This window comes from Bos javanicus, chromosome 13 (assembly GCF_032452875.1).
Source record: "Bos javanicus breed banteng chromosome 13, ARS-OSU_banteng_1.0, whole genome shotgun sequence".
Lineage (NCBI taxonomy): Eukaryota > Metazoa > Chordata > Mammalia > Artiodactyla > Bovidae > Bos > Bos javanicus.
Genome location: NC_083880.1, coordinates 77847746 through 77862289, shown reverse-complemented (window position 1 = coordinate 77862289; position 14544 = coordinate 77847746). Strand labels below are relative to the sequence as shown.

Here is a 14544-nt window from a genome sequence, read left to right as displayed (position 1 = left end):
TAGGGGGGGCTCAAATGTGTATTTTTATCATACAATTCTTTTAATATTTTGAAATGGACCTTCTTTCCCTTCGCAAAATCAGTTTTGCTAAGCTTCCTACTCAAGTTTCAATCAGTCCGTGGCCCACAGATGATGGTCACGTGCTAATGACCCCTGAGGGAACAGAGGGATATGAACATCCACAGAGTGATGACAGCGTGGTATGGCAGAGAAAACACGGAACACACAGAACCAGAAGGCCTGGACCTAAGTGCCAAGTCAACTGCTCTCTGGCTCTGTGATGCTGGACATGCCCCAACCCCTCAGAGGTCACTTTCTTCACCTGTAAAAATGGAGATAATATGAGGTCCATCTAACTCCATGGCTGTCATGAGGATGACAGAAGCTGGCGTGTAAAGCATTCTCTAAGGTCTAAGTGCTGGATAGGTAAGTCTCATTAGCTGCAGCTGTTACAATAGAATCAGGAGAAACAAACACTGTTCAGCATTTAACGCTGGTTAGAGGGCTGTATACAGCAAGGGCTTCGCTGGAGGTTCAGACGGCGGCTCAGCTAGCGGCTCAGACGGTAAAGAACCCACCTGCCATGCAGGAGGCCTGGGTTCAACCCCTGGCTGGGAAGATCCTCAGGAGAAGGGAATAGTCACCCATTCCAGCGTTCTTCCCCGGAGAATTCCATGGAGAGAGAAGCCTTTCGGGCTACAGTCCATGGGGTCACAAAGAGTCAGACATGACTGAGTGACTAGCATACAGTAAGGTAATCTAAGACTGTAAAAATGCACACAAATAACAAAACATGGCACTGAATGCTTCTTAACTCAAAACTGAGATTTATGCTTTTTCAGAAAACTCAGATGTAAAGATATCAACCCTAATCTACTAAAATCAACGGGACAATATAAACTTCATAGACAGTCAAGTAATGATAAGAAGGCCACCATAACCTTCACTGTCACTAAAACTAAGAACCAATCAAACTTGTACTTATGTTAAAAAAAGAACAGTTGGGTAAACCTACCTTCCAATTTGCCAGTTTTTTAAACTCTATAATTTTTATAACTGCTCCCATGAGAATACCTAGAAGAGAAAATGTACAGATTAACAAAAAATTTAAGATATAAGAAAGATTTCTTGAGTTTATTATTCTAAAGAAACTGATTACTATTACGTCTCTGAGTGGCTTTTATGAATTTCTGCAAGTTTTGTGTCTGAAAACATAAGAATGGAAATTAGTGTGGAGTTTTACAAATCATATGAGTTTCCCACCTGCATCTCAGGCAAACCTCCCATAACAAAGTCTACAAAAATCTGGGGGTGGGGAGGAGGGGGCGGAGAGGGGCAAAAAAGCTTTATAAAACAAGACCAAAAAAAAAAAAAAATAAGACCAAAGGGTAGTTTGCCTGGCATGGAAGACTTAACACCGCTCATTTTTTATTTACCTGCTCATTTTTGCTTTATCTGCTCATTTTCGATGTAAAATGGCAGAAAGCTAAATTTGCCCTGTTACTGCTTATTCCTACCATTTCACAAAGGAATTAAAGATCACGTTCTCAGGCTCAGATGGCAGCGCCACGTAGAGTATTTAGTTAGAGATAAAGTCCTGATGCTGAAAATAACCTAAAGGAAAGGTTCTGTGAAATTCCTGGAATAAAACAGAGCATCTAAGTTCAGGCACGTCTCCACAAAGCTGACAGGCTCACTGCTCTCTCATAAAGAACCCACCAAAAACAATTCTCGAAGAAGCGTCACAGGTACAATTTATGACTGCTCTGTCCCTCGCTAGATAAATGATTCTTGACCCCGTGGGCACATCAGAATCAGCAGGGGAAATTTTTATGAAATAAAGACGTCTGAGCAGAACTCGGGACCTGCCATACCACCATCTCTGGTCCAGGGGACACAAAGTAAGGCTGAAGACCACCGCCACAGACACGTAAAGACTTCCCTGGCGGTCCAGCGGTTAGGACTCTGCGCTTCCAAGGCAGGGGGTGCAAGCTGGATCCCTGGACAGGGAACTAAGATCCCACGTGCCTTGTGGCCAAAAAATAAATAAAAAAGACTTTTCTTTTCCCTAGAGGAAGAAGCTTTTCTCCATCAACAACAGAGAGCTGAAGAAACATACCTTATTGGGTAGAGGTGAGGAGAAAATACGAGAACATAGAATTTTATTAGGAGAAGAAGCTGCACAAATGCTAACTGATAAGGGGAAGGAGGGGTTTGAGGTGAAGAGAGGAAATAAGTTCATTTTAACTTTATATATCTCTGTACTATTTGTACATTGTTTATATATTAATAAAACAACAATAAAACTTTTGATCAAATGGACTAAGATAAAATCTGATAGATTTGAGCTATAAAGGGAATAATGATCAATGATATTTTCAGGACAGTAATCATACATTCCTATACAGTAATCATACATTCCTATGGGCTTCCCTGGTGGCTCAGACAGGAAAGAATCTGCCTGTGATGTAGGAGACCTGGGTTCAGTCCCTGGGTCAGGAAGATCCCTGGAGGAGGGAACGGCAACCCACGCCAGTGTTCCTGCCTGGAGAATCCTGGACAGAGGAGCCTGGCGGGCTACAGTCCATGGGGTCACAAAGAGTCAGACACGATCGAGCAACTATCATCTCCACTTCCAATCAGATGCTCACTTGCCATGTGAGCACTTATTCTAGTCTTTCTCAAAGTTCCCCAGTTGCTTCCTTCTTCTTATATTTTTAAATTGTGTGTATATTTTAAGGAGTTTTCATACAATTTTTTTTATTAACCAGATAGTTTATGAATCCGTTGTAAAACATTATAAATAAGAAAAAAGTCTCTTGATGAAATCCCACCCCATCTAGCTCCCTGTCTCCGGTTCCAAGGTAACCAACCGTCTTGATAAGTCTGGGGAATATTCCAGCAGACCCTTTCTCCACCCTCTTACATATTTACATTAACCACACAGTTCTACAGCGTGTGTGTATATGCACACACAAGGCACACCTGTGAGTATTTATATAAAATGTACTGTATCTTTCTATTATTTGCTATTTTGCTAAGTGTTAGGATCAGGGGTTACTACACACGGATCTGCCTCATTCCTTTTTAACAGCTCTACAGCACAGCATAAACATGCCAGAGGCTGAACACACACTTCTCCAAAGAAGGTACACAAATGGCCAATAAGCACAAGGAAAGATGCCTCACATCGTTAGTCATCAGGGAGACGCAAATGAAAACCGCAGTGATTCGTCAGTTCACACCGACTAGGACGGCTATCGTTGTTTAAAAAATGGAAAAATAACAAGTGTCGGCAAGGATGTAGAGAAGTTGGAACACGTAACATTGATGTATCGATGGTGGGCATGTAAAAATGGCACAGTTGCTACAGAAAAGTTTGGCAATTCCTCAAATAGTGAAAGTTCCCACATGACCCAGCAATTCCACCCTAGAGAACAGAAAACTTGGATGTTCATAACGGCATTCTTAGCCCAAAGAGGGGACCAACCCTAATGCCCACCAACTGATGGCATGGATACACAAGATGCGGTATATCCACACGATGGAATGTTACCTGGCGATACAGAGGAATAAACCACTGATACATGCTGCAATGCGGATGATTCTTGAAAACATGTGAAGTAAAAGAAGCCAGACACAAAAGACATCTTTCATGATCCACTTATATGAAATATTCAGAACAGGCAAATCTACAGAGACAGAAATGTTATCCTGGACAGTATCAGGGATGACAGCTAAAGGGTATGGGATTTCTTTTGGGGATGAAGAAATGTTCTAAAATTGCTGTAATGGTTGCGCAACTCTGTGAATATATTATGCTAAATCCCTGAACTTTTATAGGGTTTAAAGGTTACATTTAAATACAGGTTACATTTAAGATGAGTAACTTGTATGGTGACTTACATCTCATAAAATGATTACCCTTTCCCCACCCTGCAAAAGCCAGATTCTAATAACTATAATTCCCATGGTTCCAATTCATATGAAATGTCTAGAATAGACAAATCTAGAGATAGGAGGGAGGTTAGTGGTTGCCAGGGGACAAGGGAAGGGGAAAATGAGGAGTGACTGCTAATGTGTAGGGAGTATTTTTTTTAATAAATACATTCATTTTTGGCTGTGTCCGGTCTTCGCTGCTGTGTGGGCTTCTTCTCTAGTAGCGCTGCACGGGCCTCATAGCAGTGGCTTCTCCTACTGTGGAGCAGGGGCTCAGCAGTTGTGTCTCCTGAGCTCCAAAGCACAGGCTCAACAGCTGTGGGCCACGGGCTTAGCTGGTCTGGGGCATATGGGATCTTTTCAGATCAGGGATTGAGCCCGTGTCTCCTGCACTGGCAGGCAGATTCTTCACCACTGAGCCACCAGGGAAGCCTCAGAGAGTATCTTTTTGAGGGGATAAAAATGTTCTGGAATTAAGGAAGATAGGAGTGAGGTTGCACAAGCCTGTGGATATACTTAAAAGCACTGAACTGTACAATTTAAAATTTATGGTATGTAAATTCTACTTTAAATGTTTTTTAATTTTATGGAAGCAGAGCTGATATACAATGTCATGTTATTTTCAGGCGTATAGCACGTGACTCAGTTACACACATATACATTGTTCTTCAGATTCTTTTCCCTTACAGGTTATTACAAAATGCTGCGTATAGTCTCCTAGGCTGTACGGCAGGTCCTTGTTGGCTATCAACTTTATTTATAGGAATGTGTTAATCCCAATCTTCTAATTTATCCCTCCCCCTGTATTTTTTGAAAGTCACTTGTTTTTTTTAACATTCCTCCCATGATGGCTATCTCCAGCTGTTTACCATTAACAGCTGCAGTGAGCATGCATGTACATGCCTCTTTGTGATATTTATTTCCCTAGGGCAGATCCAAAGACAATGAATGGCATGAGCACTTTTATCTCTGCAACTGTTGCCAAACTATCCTCCAAAGTGGTTATGCGGATTTAAACCCCTGCACCAAAGCATCCTCACCAACCCTGGAACACCATCAGCCTCTTCTGCCGATGCGACAGGCAAGAAACTACTTTTATGGTTTCAGTTCGCATTTACAGTGCCTTCTGCACTCAGGAACTGTTCCTGATCACAAGCGAGACTGATCCTTCTTCCATGATTTCAGATTTCATTTTCAAAGCTAGTGTTTTTGTTGTTGTTGTCGCTGTTATTAAAACCTCAACTTTCTTTTTCCCTTGTAAATGTATAACAAACTTTAATACTTACAATAAATGCTTTTATAATTACACATGAAGCAATCACATCCGAGAATCAGTGATTATTCCATTGCCTAAGCTTGTTTCTGTATTACTATTTATGAGGAACTGGAAGCTTTGTAAAATACAGTATGATGTTATTATTACTACTAATACTATTACATGAGTAATCCTTTGAAGTGTCCTAGGACTTAACTATGGTGCAGCATCAAATTGGCCAACTCCTCCTTTACCTTTTGAGATTGAGGTTCAAAGTTAGGTCAAATCAATCTAGTATACAGAGGAAATTAATTTATACTGCACAACCAGACACCCTAGAAATAACACTCTAGCTGCAATTTTGAACATCCCTATCAGTAAAAAGAATTTGAGCATGCACCTCCAAGCTACAAATTTTTATTTTATTATTACTAAAAAAGTGCTACTTCATCACTGTATTTTAAAATAACACAGGAAATTCCGTGGCAGTCCAGTGGTTAGGACTCTGCGCTTTCACTGCCGAGGGCCCAGGTTCAATCCCTGGTCCAGGGAATTAAGATCTCACAAGCTGTGCAGTGCAACCAAAAATAAATAAACAAAATAACACCAAAAGTAGAGACTGTGAAAGAGATTCAAATTAAATAGAAATATAAGTTCTATTATCTCCTTTTGCCCCAATGAATCTTCATACATACACCTGATTATGGATACCACTGGATTAATTCAAAGGATCAGGAGCAATTCATAATTATTTGTTAAGCTCCTTCTCCCAGGTTTTGTTGCTTTAAATTATCCTTAAAAAAAAAAAAATTATTTGGCTGCACCAGGCCTTAGTAGCAGCATGCATGATCTTCGTTCTCGGCTGTGGCATATAGGATCTGGCTCCTTGGCCAGGGATCGAACCCAGGGCCCTGCACGGTGAGTGCAGAGTTTTAACCACTGGACCACCATGGAAGTCTCCACTTTAAGTCATTCTTAATCCTCAAGAGAATGCTTCAGGCAGGAAGGCTCAGAGAGTTTCCCAGGTTTTCTGACAGCTCAGGGCCAGCGAGTGACCGTGGACTGCTGGCTCCCGGGTGCGTTCTACCACCTCTGGAGGCTGAGACACGGGTAGGCCACACCACGGCAGCCCACCTGCCCCGCTGCCACACACTAACATCCGCCACCCTCTCTCCCAGGGCGCACTGCTGCTCTACCATCATCACTGTAAACCACGAGCGCTCGTGAATATGAGCATTATCGGAAAATGCTTCAAATACATTAAGTATAACAATCAGGTTACAAAACAGGATGTAGGACACGATCCCTGCTGCTGCTGCTAAGTCACTTCAGTCGTGTCCGACTCTGTGTGACCCCACAGACGGCAGCCCACCAGGCTCCTCTGTCCATGGCACTTTCCAGGCAAGAGTACTGGAGTGGGGTGCCATTGCCTTCTCCAGGGACATGATCCCAGTTCCCTTAAAAAAGTAGAAATATATATATGTATATATATGCACAGTTCAGTTCAGTCGCTCAGTCGTGTCCGACTCTTCGCGACAAAAAAGTAGAAATATATATATGTATGTATATGCACACACACACGTATTTATTTGCATTGTGTTAAAAAGAAACACACACACTGGTGTTAGGCATTGTCCTACAGCATACAATGTATATTACTTAAGCTCATTCTCACCATTACCCTACAAGGTAATAGACCATAATAATACAAATGATAATAATATTAACAACAGCAGGTAACAGTTCCTGACTGCTTAGCACGTAGGCATTACACTACGTGATTTCTATGCCTTGCCCTGTTTAGCATCGTCAGTCCTGAAAAGGAAACCAAAGGCCAAGGACCAGCATCACCCAGCTAGTAAAGAGCAGGTCTAGACTTGTTTTAAAACTTGAAACCTCCAAGAGAGTCTGCAGCGAAAACTTAAGTCTCTGTCCTATCCTGGCTTCTTTTCTCCTTTTTGGAGGCCACCTATGTTACCAGTTTCTTGGTTATACTATACATTTCTGCTGAGTGTCTGTACATTTAAAATCATGCAAAAGGCTTCCCTAGTTGCTCAGTGGTTAAAAAAAAATCCACCTGCCAATGCAGGAGGCACGGGTTTGATCCCTGATCCGGGAGGATCCCACACGCACGGAGCAACTGAGCCTGTGCGTCACACCTACTGGGCCCACGTGCCGCAACTACTGAGGCCCGCGTGCCCTGGAGCCCGTGCTCCAAACAAGAGGCCATGGCAGTGAGAGGCCCGAGCACCACGACTAGAGGACGGTGCCCCACTCGCCACAACGAGAGAAAAGCCTGTGCAGCAACGGAGACCCAGCACAGCCAAAAATACACAAATAAAATTTAAAAATCAAATCAAAGCATATGCGTGCACAGGCATGCACATGTAACATAGATTTTAAGTTAAATGGTAGTACGGTATCAACTTTTTAAACTTACCACTACCTCTGAGAAACTATCCCATATCAACACATGAAGAGCTTCCTCAGGCTTTTTGTGTTTTTAGTGGCTGCAGTGTATTCCACTGTGCCATCCAGTGATCTGCCCCTCGGAATGGACACACAGGTGTCTTCCAGGCTTCGCTCTCACTGCCATTCCCATCTGAGCAAACACATCGTTTCACATGTGTAAGGGTATCCACAGGCAAAACCCCTGAAAGAGGGGTTGCTGGCTCAAGAGTCCAGGCATTTTAAATGTCGTGAAGAGCTTACCATGGTAAACCCTGGGCCCTGGGGCCAGCCCAGTCCCCTGCACTGGGCCCAGCTGTGCGGCTACTAAGGGCTCACAGCTGTCCCCTTGTGCAGATAATTGTGCTTAGCTGCCGCGAGGCACCTCATCTTGGAAGCTGTGCCCGCCCCACACCCGCTCACAGCCACTGACCACCTAATGGGGGTACAGAAGTCCCACCCCTTTGCCTGAAGGAAAAACAGAGGCTGCTGGGCGGACTTGCCCCAGAGCCGTGTGCTGAGGCCAGGCGAGGGCTCCCCTGAGGTCACGCCCACCGTCTGGCACGCTCCCTCCCTAGCCTGTTGACTCCCTCCTTACGGATTTACTCCTAAAGAGCACCCCGCAATACACCACCTGTCCCCAAGCCCGTCTCAGGTTCTGTGTTTAGGGAGCCACCTGGGACCAGCGGTTCTAGGAGTAGGGTGGTCGCGGGAAGCACACTTGAAGGACGGGATTCTGGAGCTGGACCCCTCTACAGCTGCCCAGCAAAGGGCCCCAACACTGGAGGCAGAACACTGCTCGTCCCTCACCAAGGGTAGCAGGGCCAGTGCTGAGACTTTCACTTGTGGCGGACTGGGTCATGGCTGCTGGAGGAGGCAGGGGCTCACGAAACATCTCCGGTGTTACAGAGGTTACGGCTGAAACAGTAACTGTAAGAAAAGCAGTGGGACTTCCCTGGTGGTCCAGCGGTTAGACTCCACACTTCCAATGCAGGAGGCACAGGTTTCATCCCTGGATGGGGATCTGAGATCCCAGACGCTGCAGAGCAGCCAAAAAACAAAGATAAAAAGAACAGAGGAACTGCGGTTGTTGCTGAGTGCCACTGATGCTCTGAAAAGAGAACACGAAAGGCTGAAACAATCACCAACCTCAAGCAAAGGGTGAGTCAGAGGGCCGCCTTGGCAGCACTGAAATCGACCCTCATCTCCTGCAGTCGGACGGTCTCCAGAGCTGAAGACTGGGAAAGTCTGAACCGCAAGAGTGGCAGACCTTCAGAGAAAGGTGAACTCAGGAAGACAAACCTCCCACACCTTCTCGTAGCAGGGCTCCAACATGGGAGAAGTGGGACTCAGACGTGTGGATTGGGGAGCCTGGAGATGTACACAAGCACCTTTAACCTGCAGGTTCCCGTGGACCTTCCAGAATTTTCCAGAAGTGGCCCCACCACCCTGCTGGAATACAGAGTTCCCAGGCTACTTCAAGATTACACAGATGCCCCCAAATGAGGCCTTAGGTTAACTCCTGCTTCCTGTCATAATGTAGCCCCCATGGACACAGACCATTCGGGTGTTCAGGACAACACACTGGTCCACTACTGACCTCACGCTAATCTGCTAAGCACAATGTGGCAAGGAGATGTCTTGTAAGACACAGATGCTTCAGAGGATGGAGAGTTTTGGGGGCCTGCCTATCTGGGAAGTTTTCGGGGATCAAGTGGTCTGGAGCACACCAAGCCACTGCCTCCAAGTCAAGGACAAGGTCAGTAACTTCTACTCTAATAAAGAAGCACAGTGCTTGGGAGACCTCCCCCAGGTTTTGGAGGCAACACATCCCACACTTGAGAAAACTGCTCCCACCCATTCACTGGTGTTTAAGAGGCCGATGGTTTTGAGTGAGGACAAGAACCACCAGTCGCAGCTCAAGCAGCTCTGCTGCTTCTGCCATACCATCTGGCTGACTCCAAGGGGACTGGAAGTATCTGCTAGAAAGGGAGGCCAGCAAGCCCCCAGGGGAGGGTCTCTCAGCATAGATCCCTGGGGTTCTGGAGCAAGGTGATGCCACATGCAGAAGAGAACCATACACCCCTCGGAAAACCCCCAAGGGGAAAGAACCCCAACAGCTCCTGGCATGCTCTTGGGCCGTGGCAGAGACAGAGCCCCTGAGTATGAGGCATCAAGTGCCCACGCAGCCAGAACTGTCCTTCACAAGCTGGGATGCCACATCTACCGAGTTATGAGGCCAGACGGGCCCAGGAACAACCCACTTTAAGATGACATTGAAGACCAAACTTGTGCGGGTCCACAAGGCACAAGTACTGGGGTACTGCGCAACCACACGTCAAACCAAGAGACTCACTCTATGACAAAGGAGGTGCAGAAGTGGGCTGCGGCCGTGGACGTCACACAGTCCTATCTGGAAGCTACCGGCTGGAGTGCTAGGCGGCCTCTTAAAGACGAACCTGAGGAACCAGCTTGGAGATGACGTCTGTGAGGAACGGAGCCCGCCTCTAAGATGCACTGTACTTCTTAAACCACTACGTGGGGTTACATACCCAACAGGCAAGCGTGGGTAGAGCACACAACAGGAGCACCACCCAACACCACTCTCAGGGACTCCCTCTGGAGTGGAGATTCCTACTTGAAGGACTTCTACTTCCCTTAGCCTGAAACTTTAGGCTCAGTGTCTTGAAAGGACCTAAGAAGGGGACGTGGCTACCAGGGTTCACACAGTAAGAGTTAACAGCAGAAACTGCCTGATCAGTTTGGGCTCTTTGTGCCAAGAGACCAGCAGGCCTGGAAACCTCCTACACTGGCAGGGATGACTGAGGCTGATCACCATGAGGAGACAGGTCTGGCCACGACATAAACGGGTGGAAAAGAACACAATTACTGAGGCAATACGTTTTTAACCACAAATGATTTTTTAAAATACTGTTAGCACATTTTCGGAGAAGGCAATGGCACCCCACTCCAGTACTCTTGCCTGGAAAATCCCATGGATGGAGGAGCCTGGTGGGCTGCAGTCCATGGGGTCGCTAAGAGTCAGATCCAACTGAGCGACTTCACTTTCACTTTTCACTTTCATGCATTGAAGAAGGAAATGGCAACCCACTCCAGTGTTCTTGCCTGGAGAATCCCAGGGACGGGGAGCCTGGCGGGCTGCCGTCTATGGGGTCGCAGAGTCGGACACGACTGAAGCGACAGTCGGACACGACTGAAGCGACTTAGCAGCAGCAGCAGTAGCACATTTTGTCAGCTATAATCATACAACCACTTATCCTATAATAAGGTTAATTTTGAAATTCCTGTCCTTGATGCTGCCACCTGTACTAAAATAAATACTCCAAAGATAGTATTCTGAAAGACAGAAGACTTGCCAGAAAGGGGAGAGGGGGTCCTCAGGGCCGTCTGTCTGTTTCCTGGGGAAGTGCTGTTGATAAAGTTTTTGTTTGTTTCTGGCTGTGCTGGGTCTTTGTTGCTGCGCCCAGGCTTGCTTTTGTAACAAGTGAGGGCTACTCTCTAGTCGCGGTGTGCAGGCTTTGCACTGCAGTGGCTTCTCCTGTTGCAGGGCACGGGCTCTAGGGCACTCGGGCTTCAGGAGCTGTGGCAATTGGGCTCAGTAGTCGTGACTCCCGGGCTGTAGAGCACAGGCTCAGTAGTTGGGGCACACGGGCTTAGTTGCCTCTGTGGGCTCTTCCCAGACCAGGGATGGAACCCATGTCTCCTGCACTGGCAGGTGGATTCTTTACCACTGAGCCACCAGGGAAGCCCTAAACACGTATATATTCAAAGGTAGCTTACTTCTTGAGTGGAATGTTATTCCTTTCTAACCCACTGAGAGCACGTATGTGATGAAAGAGGAAATGTCTAGAAGTCAGCCCAGTAAAGCAAGTTTCAGAATGCAATCCTTTAGCAACCTTTCTCTTCTGAAGTTGAGACTACTTCACTATTCTGACATATCTGAAAGATTTAAGTGTAAAATGTAACTTTAAGATGGAAAAAATGCTGAGCCAAGAGAAGATGGTCAGAAAACTAGGGGCAAGAGTCCAGGCAAAAGGGCAAGTATCACACTGCGCTAACGGCTGTGAAAGAGCAACAAGACGCTCCAAGAATAAACTGTCACCTCTGATCCACGTTCCAGAAACGCGGAGGTTAAAAGTCTCTGCTAGCATTCTTCTTGGAATGCAACAGCCTGGACAATCTTGAGACTCTAATGCGATCATTTTGTCAATTTGACAACCAGTTTTGGCCTCTACCTCTAAGACAGCTACTTTAATGCCAACAAATGAATGCCTGTTCTTTCTCTAATATAAATCAAAGTATCTAAGGTTCAGGGAGAGTTTACCCACGGGACAGTTCAAGCTGCATCACTGTCAAACTCTCATTAAAGCTGTTAACAGTTACAGCCGGGATTCTTGCTTTAAGTTTTCTTTAAAAAAACAAAACTTTTTTTAGAACTTAAGTAAAATTAGATGGAAAAGGAAATGGCAACCCACTCCAATATTCTTGCCTGGGAAATCCCATGGACAGAGGAGACTAGCGGGCTATACTCTATGGGGTCTCAAAACAGTTAGACACGACTTAGTGACTAAACGACCACAAAGGTATCTATTTATACATTTATACTTGTATAAATTTCTAAGGCCTATGTGTATACATATATGTCTACAATCCCTTTTTTTTTAAATTTTACAATTTAAAAAATCTGAGGGCAAACATGTTTTTTTATGATCTGTTTGGTTACTAAACCTGAGATGACCTGAATTTATTTGCTGGTGAAATAAAGACTTTATCCTCCCCTCCCCGACAAAAAAAAAAAACAAAAAACAAAACCTTAAGTAAAATTAGAACTACAATCACTATATATGCTATTTTCAGAATTACTCAGGGTCAACAACGCAGGAACTGAGTGGTATTTTTTCAACTTCCACTGAAATCTTCCATAGACAAAAAGAGCCCTACTCTTAAAAAATTACAATCTTTTAATCAACACAAGGAGTTAACATAACTAAAAGCACAAAGTTAAGAAGACTGTGACAAGGAAGCACATTTGTGTATTTCTATTTACTCAATGATTCAATCAAATCCAGTTACAAGTTAAAACTTGATTTGTCTGTCAGCAGTATTTAGGCTCGGAGAAGGCAATGGCACCCCACTCCAGTACTCTTGCCTGGAAAATCCCACAGACAGAGGAGCCTGGTGGGCTGCAGTCCATGGGGTCGCTAAGAGTAGGACACGACTGAGTGACTTCACTTTCACTTTTCACTTTCATGCATTGGAGAAGGAAATGGCAACCCATTCCAGCGTTCTTGCCTGGAGAATCCCAGGGACGGCGGAGCCCGGTGGGCTGCGGTCTATGGGGTCGCACAGAGTCGGACACGACTGAAGCGACTTAGCAGCAGCATTTAGGCTAAACCCTGGCACATGTAGTCAAATTTTCACTCTTAACCCCATTCTGGCCTTTCCTCACTCTACAGTAAAGTATGACTAAGAAAAAAAATCTACTCCCGTTTCTGCTGTATATATCAGGACAGTGGACAGGGTATTTATTTTCATTCTTTATCAATTTCAGTCCCAAATATATAAACAATGAATCAGTACTATATGGCCAATAAAAATAAATATGTGAACTTTACTAATACATGGAAAGAACAGGAAAAAGTAAAGAACATAAAAAATGGTATCAACTCAAACCAAGTCAAGTCATCTGATGGATATGTGTACTTCCAAGAGTAGTTTGGAGAGAAAGAGGCATGATAAGAGGAGCTGGTTGTCAAAAAAAAAAAAAAGAGGATTTTTCTTTTTTGGTATAGCTATTTAAATGTGCCCCAAAATTTTTACTTGAAAAGGCCCAAACTACAGAATTCCCTAAGTATAGAAAGCATCTGAAAGCTGTGAACAAGGGCCAAGGAAGCATCTTCAGAGCTTTATGCTGGTACTATGTTTTTATAAAGAATCAAAGTCTCAGGATTCACTTAAAATATAATAAAACAGAAGAGTAGAAATGTGCTGTTTAGAATACAGACAGTCCTTTTATCTTTCTTTTCTTCTTTAATATTTTAAAAATTTATTTCCTTGCCTGCACCAGGTCTTAGCTGCGCCATGCAAACTCTAGTTGTGGCATGTGGGAGCCAGTGCCCTGACCAGGGACTGAATCCAGGCCCCTCGCACTGGGAGCACGGAGTCAGCCACTGGCCCACCAGAGAAGTTCCCGGACAGCCCTTGTCCATACCAACAGTTTCTCAGGAACTATGAATGCTTGACACAAAAGGTCAACAATATCTCTAAATGACTATGGACTAAAAAGTAACTTCTGGTTAGAAGAAGTAGGCTAGGAAAACGTATCCCTGAGAGAATGAAAACCTCATTTTCTCTGGCAGCTGTTTTGGCACAAAAATTGGAAATTCTTGAAATAGTGGCTATCTCAGTATTTTGTTACACTTTGCTCCAATAGGAGAAAAAAATTTTCCTCTCATCTACATAGCTTTATGAATTACAGGACTCTTTTGAAAGCTTTGTCAGCATTTCTAAATTCTAACCAAATGTCCTCTAATATAACAAAAACTATTTTCTGGACCCCAGCATGGTCCCTAGAAGTGCTCTTAGCATTCCAATCACCTGCGTTAGAAAATCTGTACTGAAAGTAAGATGGACTTTCCATCACCCCTTCCTAAGACCTGGCTCTTCTGGCTACAGTTATTTGTGTAACATCAGCAAAGAAATAAACTCTGTGGCCGAACAGCCTTGGCTGATCCCCACCATCACTCCACTCCATGTCCGGTTCTGGGTGGCCATTTGGTGAGTTCATCCTACAACTTCTGGTGGAACCTGGGAGGAGAGGAGGGCACCTCTCCCACTGTGACTGCCACTGCAAGGGGAGTGAGCCTGAAGCTGGAGAGGCT

The 14544-nt window shown here is 44.7% G+C and overlaps 1 protein-coding gene across 5 annotated transcripts in view; it reads right to left on the bottom strand.

Moving 5' to 3' along the window:
- Positions 1 to 14544, bottom strand: part of SLC9A8 (solute carrier family 9 member A8) — a 74899-nt gene that overhangs the window by 48976 nt on the left and 11379 nt on the right. For all 5 annotated transcript variants that reach the window (XM_061437926.1, XM_061437928.1, XM_061437925.1 and 2 more), the window contains exon 4: positions 1016 to 1074. In XM_061437926.1, the coding sequence (XP_061293910.1) occupies positions 1016 to 1074 (59 nt within the window). The remainder of the gene's footprint in view (positions 1 to 1015; positions 1075 to 14544) is intronic.